Genomic DNA, 6,797 nt, shown 5'->3' with positions numbered 1-6,797 from the left:
TTAGGAAAGCATATGATCAGGTAGATTGGAGGCTCCTTTGTAAATGTCTCGAAGCCTTTGGCTTTTCAAAATAGTGGGTGAATTTAATATACTCATGTATATCCTCACCAAAATTCTCTATCCTAATAAATGGATCTCCAGAAGGTTTTTTTGGAATATCCAGGGGTATCAGACAAGGAGACCCGCTATCACCTTTTCTATTTATTATAATGGCGGAGGCCCTTGGAAGGACCATAACCAAGGCCAGATTAGAACATCACTTAGAAGGGATCAAGATCACTGAGAATACGGAAGCCCTCACGCACCAACAATTTGCGGATGATACTATGCTCCTGGGTAGTGCTAATAGTATGGAAGCTATGACATTTAAGAGCATACTCAACCAATATGCATCAGCCTCTGGGCAGCAAGTTAATCATGGGAAGTCAGAGATTTTTTTCTTTAATACCAATTATAGGATAGAAACTGAGATAAGCAGAATATTGGAATTCCTAGTAGGGAAACTCCCTTGCAAATACCTAGGGTTTAACTTAGATAAAGGTAAAGACAAAAAAGATTTATGGAAAAACATCACTGAAAAAGTGAAACGAAAGCTAGATTCTTGGAAGAATAAGTGGTTATCTTCTGCAGGAAGGCTGACGTTGATCAAATCTTGTTTGTCAGCTATACCAATATATTAGATGTCATGTATGCAACTCCCTAAAGGTGCCCAGGTTGACATGATTAGAATCATGAGAAATTTTTTCTGGGGAACAACATCAGAAAAGAAGAAATTCACCATGGTTGCATGGGACAAAGTCAGTCAGCCAAAGAACAAAGGGGGGGTGGGTATTAAGGATTTGGAAGACCAAAATATGGCACTTGGAGCAAAATTGGTGTGGAAATTATTCTCCGAGCCCAATCTTAAATGGGTAAAAATCATTAAAACTAAATACCTGGAAAATTTTGACCCGGACTATTTTTTCCGTACAGAAAACCTCCCAAAAGGGTCGAAAGTTTGGGACTTCCTGGTTAAGTGCAGGGGCCTAATTAGGGATTGGCTAACTTGGGATATAGCAGATGGTAACAAAGCTCTCTTCTGGGATGATTCATGGGGAGGGCATGCGATTCTAAGCAAATCAGGAATAAGTGAGGAAGGTATCGATTTATGCAAAGTCCAGAGGGGGATGCATGTAAGGGATTATGTATCCTTTAACCACAATGATCTGTCATTAGGATGGAAATGGAAGTCCCTGGAAGATTTGAACTTAACTATTAGAGATAAGGAGATTCTAAGAAATACATTAAGAAAAAGACAAATAGTCTTCCGTAGCGAGGAGGATAGGTTGATATGGGCTGGTAGTTCTTCAGGATTATACAGGGTTAAAGAAGGATATGACATTTTAAAGGGTAGACAAATAAACACAAATTCCAATTCTAACCTGTGTTGGAATAATCTGGGGCTGCCTAAGGCTGGGTTATTTTTATGGGCCGTATCTCAGAAAAGAATCTTAACCTCAGATTGGTTCAAAAAACTTGGCTATTCAGGGCCATCCAGATGTCCGTTATGTGAAGCAGAGGAAGAGAATGCAGATCACCTTCTTCTTAATTGTTCATACAGCCAGAGGTGCTGGGATTGGCTTTGTAAGAGTCTTGATTGGCAGACGCCAAGGCCTAATGATATAAAGGATTGGATTGCCAGTTGGCAAACCCCTTCGAACCTAAGTGTTTATGCTATGATTTGGAAAATAGCACTTGCCATTATAATCTGGGAAATATGGAAGGAAAGAAACAGAAGAATTTTTAAGGATAAGCAGATGACTGTAGAGTCCCTTATTAACAAGATTGAAGCTTTTATAGTAGAGTTAACTAACAATAGATTAGATGCTTTGCAGTTAAGGAGCATTAACTTATATAGGGGTGACGAGTTAATCAGAATGAAATGGAATGGGCTCAAAATCCCACCTTATATTGGTCCTAGGGGGAAACAGACGTCATCCCTTAGGGAGGAAGTTAAATGGTTACCACCAAGATTTGGGTGGTGCAAACTGAATTTTGATGGTGCCTCTATAGGCAACCCGGGTAGAGAAGGAATAGGTTGTGTCATACATCAGGATAACGGCAATATTTTGGCTAGCCTGAATAAACCTATTGGGATAACTACTAACAATATGGCTGAAAGTCAAGCTCTATATGAAGGGCTTATCCTAGCCAGGACACTGAAAATTAAGAAGTTGGAAATTGAAGGCGATTCAGCGCTGATTATTAACGCAGTTAGAAATGACAAATGCACTAACTGGAAACTGAATGCAGAGATTGGTAGGATTTTCGACATAATCAAACATTTCGAAGAGGTGTCTATTAAACATATTTATAGAGAAGGAAATAATGTGGGAGATAAGCTGGCAAACGCTGGGGTTGATGGGAACTCATCTATAAACATAGCAGGGGATACTTAGGATATTAATGCGAAGATAGAGGGGCAGACATATGTGTATATATATATAGATATAAAGATATATATATATATATATATATATATAAATATATCTTAATATAGTGAGGTATATTCATAGAATTGTAGATATATCTATGCATATATTTTGGTATATTAGGATATGTATATATATACATATATATATATATATATATATTTATAACAGTATATTGCTTACTATCTTTCCTGGTTTGGTCCTTTTGTATATAGATAAATATATAAAGATACACATATATATATATATATATACAAATATATATTTATATTTATATAAATATAGATAGAGATACATCTCTCTATAAATATATAGATATAGGTATAATAATTAGCATTCTACATCCATATCCATGGTATGCCTGTATAATATATATATATATATAGATACATATATATATATATATATATATATAAATATATATATATACATATAGATATATATAGATATATATACTTATATATTCTGTCATTGATTTATATATAAATATACCGAAATACCTTATATAGCTGTATATATATATATATATATATATATATATATATATATATATATATATATATATATATATATATATATATATATATATATATATATATATATATATATATATATATATATATATATATATATATATATATATATATATATATATATATATATATATATATATACCCATCATTGGCTGGCTGTCTCATAAATATATCACATTAAGCACATCCTTTAAATTGCGGGACAATCTGAGGTCATGATTACCAATATCATGATATCCTTCCAAACAATCATAGCTTGCGAAGAGATATTAGGGAATATTTGCGGATGTATAATAGGTGGATTGGCCTCACTCAGAGGTACGTATGAAAACACAGATAGTTAAGAAGAGGACATGGTAATAATAAGGTATGGTACAGTTGAAGCAAATTTCAAATGTAAATGGCACTTGTGAATGTCCTTGCAATCTTGTATTAGATTTCACATGAGACTTAGTAAAGCCTGAAGTTGGCCTAACAATGATGACTCGGTAAAGATAAATTAACCTGAAGCTTTGGCTAGTTGACATTTCATCTGGTTGGAAGGGTTGGAAAGTATGGATTCCAGCATTAGGTTGATGAGCACTAAGAGGCTAATGGCTTTTGTCGGGGAAATAACTAAGAAGCGGCTTAAGGAGATTATACAATTTCCTCATGAGCTGGTAATTCATGTGGTTCAGAAGATCTTAGGCAGAGAATTTATCTTCAATGAAGATAGAACTAGGGCAAATACTGATATTGCCGCAATGTTTGTGGCTGTGGTACTCCATTTCAAAAGGAATAAGGAACGAATTGAAGCCCTGTGTAGAAATGTGTTTATATCGGCAATATTAGTTGAACTCAATAGGGTTCTAATGAACATTGATGATGAACTGATGATACCTAGACCAAGGCACTATGATGTTTTGATTGAAAATTCTCTTCCTGTTCCCAGAGTCCCGATCCTGGTGGTGGAAGTTAATGAAAATTTCGAAGCCAGAAAGGAAGAAATCGGTAGGAATGTAGATTTGTTTTGGTTGTTGCAGGTTAAACCACCACACGAAGAGGATTGGTTCAAGGATTTTCTTCAGAAAGAAGGCATTAGTATCAATGCCGAACATAGTCCACCTAGTCCTTTGGGTTAAGTTATAGACTAGTATAGTATTTATAGATAGTTACAGGGTTATAACTAAAAACAGTTAATACTTGTTTATATGGGGTGTGGTATTCTTAGTAAAGGAAGGAAATGACTGTTCTGTTCGCTCCTTCCAATTTTGATAGGATTTACAGTTCCGTTAATCAGACTTAGCATAAGTATGGGCCCTGTTTGCTTTGATTTTTTGTAAAATCTTGTGACCCATAGATTTTATGCGGATAGATATATAAGAAGACATATTACTTCTAACATGGTATGCTCTGTCAATGATTTTGATATGGATTGTGGGTATATTAGGTAAAAGAAGTGGAAATGGCTTAGGCATATAAATGTATGCAGATATATAGAAGGATGAATATATGTATATGCATAGGTAATTGCTCGTTTGTCATTTTGTCTTTTCATATATATATGTAGATGTATATGCAGATATTTATGGCAAGTTTGACATAGATGAATGTATAAATGCATATACATATATATATGCGTGATGTCTTTATCTAAAGTATGGCATTAAGAAATTGGCTATGGCAGAATATGCATACACAGATATATATGTGGGATAGAAAGGCATATAAATGTAAGCAGGATGTATACTTGTACATACATAGGTAATTGCTCTATGGTCATTTCGGTGTTATCATATATATATTTAGATGCATATGCAGAAATATATGACAGGTTTGTAATATATATATGTATGTATAAATGCATATGCATATACATATATATATGCTTGATGTTCTATCTAAATTGGATATGGCAGAATATGCATAAACAGATATATATGTTTCAGTTCTTATCTATAAGTATGGCAATAATGAATTTGGTTATGAAAGAAGTAGTAGCTTTGAGAATGTTATGTTGGTACTAACCCCCTCCTCACAGCTGGCTGAATTGTAGCCTGGCTAATCTCTTAATTTGACACCTACTTGACTAAAGGGGTCTCAAGCTAAGGGATAGCGAGGCTATAATCCCCCTATAGAGGGTGGTAGGTCATAGATATTTGTTGAATGATCTTTGAAATTATATTTGTATACATTGCTACTAATTGTTTGGTGGAGATATATGCATTAAGATTTTTATAGGTTCGAGGGAGAGGATGGAAAGATAAGGCCCTTAGCACTAAAGATCTTGCCAAGACAGACTAGACTGAGCCTCCAAGGAAAGATTGGTAAAGAAACTTTGTATAGAAACTTTGTGAGAATTGATATGTATATAAAAGCCAGTCTGTAGCCTCAATAGAGGAATTGTAAATAGTACAGATTCTTTGTATTATCCGATCCTATAAGGGATCTGGGCTAGACCGGAGGTTTTCTTATCTCCATTCTTTCCTACCGGTGCCCACACCGAATGGAGATGTAATATTTATTATAATAAAAATAAATTTGGCCTTGGCCTTTTATCGATAAAAATAAAAAGTAAAAAAAAATTCACTTAAATTGTTTCATTGATTACATTCAAATCACAATTACATGAAAAAATTCATGTAAATTTGGCAAAATCAAATTGAAAAATAATTTTTATTCAACCGAAATTTAAGCATACGAATAAAAAAATCTGCAATACAAAAGTTGTCAGCTAAAACCTAAAAATCGTGAGTTATTAAATTCAATACTCAATATTATATATAATATATTACACCAAAATCTATAAATAAAACCAAGGTAGATATGTACTAAGAAAATTGGAGATATATATTATATTAATTATTTATTGAACGTGCCCTAATACAAAATATTTGATTGTATACCGTGCAAAAAAAAAAGATGTTTCTAAGCATCCAACACATTTAAGGACCTACTAGTCCTAACCTTAATCAAACTCTCTTAATCAAATCCTATTAGAGTCTAAAGTGCATGAACATAAATTACCATTAATATAAGTGCAAGATGTAACATTCATACACAAGGAATGGAACTATTGTAAAGTAAGAATATAAAATACTATATCAAATTGATAAATAATACAACTTACAGTTAGTGTGCATATGAAAAAGATAAATCTATCAATCTTAAATTAACGTCATCGAACCATCCTTCCTAAGCATTAAGCATTCATAAAGGAAATAAAAGAAAAATCATCAAGAAAACACATACGCCACAATTAATGCATAAGATTAAAGTAATCTTAGAAAACTTAAATAAGCATATCCTAAGCATTCATGAAATGAATGAATAGAAAACTGATCAAACGAGAAACACAAGCAAATGAGTCATGCACATGATTGACACATGTTTTTGATTAAAGGAAAATCAAGTTTTGAAGGGACCCGAAACCCTTTACATGAATGACACATGTTAGTAGGTTAGTGCGTTAGTGTTCTTTCTGTTATTTACATTTACATGGTGATTTCCTGACACATTTACATCATTAGACCCCATAGGTCCTTTACATGGCTTACTTAGCCTATAATCATGAGACCTCATTGGTCTATTACAATGAAACACTAATACAACATGCATTTAATACATAAGATTTTACAACATCATGATATGAATCTTTTTCTCTGGATGTAGCAGATGGACATATGACCCAGGCATTTTATCCACCCAACCAAATGAAGCTTTTGCTTCTCGATGCTCATGATAAGCTCTCGTCCCTCACGACATATTTTCCTAGCAAACCAGAACCATCTACCAGGAATGGAACCTGTGCACG

The 6,797-nt window shown here is 33.6% G+C and overlaps 1 protein-coding gene across 1 annotated transcript; it reads left to right on the top strand.

Annotated features, from left to right (window-relative positions):
* The first annotated feature begins 209 nt into the window (after positions 1-209).
* Positions 210-680, top strand: LOC131857424 (uncharacterized). Its single transcript, XM_059209991.1, has one exon. The coding sequence runs from the start codon at positions 210-212 to the stop codon at positions 678-680; it is 471 nt and encodes a 156-aa protein (XP_059065974.1).
* The last annotated feature ends 6,117 nt before the right edge of the window (positions 681-6,797 follow it).

The sequence above is a fragment of the Cryptomeria japonica genome, chromosome 1, assembly GCF_030272615.1.
Source record: "Cryptomeria japonica chromosome 1, Sugi_1.0, whole genome shotgun sequence".
NCBI classification, from domain to species: domain Eukaryota; kingdom Viridiplantae; phylum Streptophyta; class Pinopsida; order Cupressales; family Cupressaceae; genus Cryptomeria; species Cryptomeria japonica.
The sequence above is the reverse complement of the archived record's forward strand: the minus strand, read 5'-3'. Positions and strand labels throughout refer to the sequence as shown.

Coding starts and splice junctions, on each gene's coding strand:
- LOC131857424 (XM_059209991.1), top strand. CDS start 210: ATGGCGGAGGCCCTTGGAAGGACCATAACCAAGGCCAGATTAGAACAT.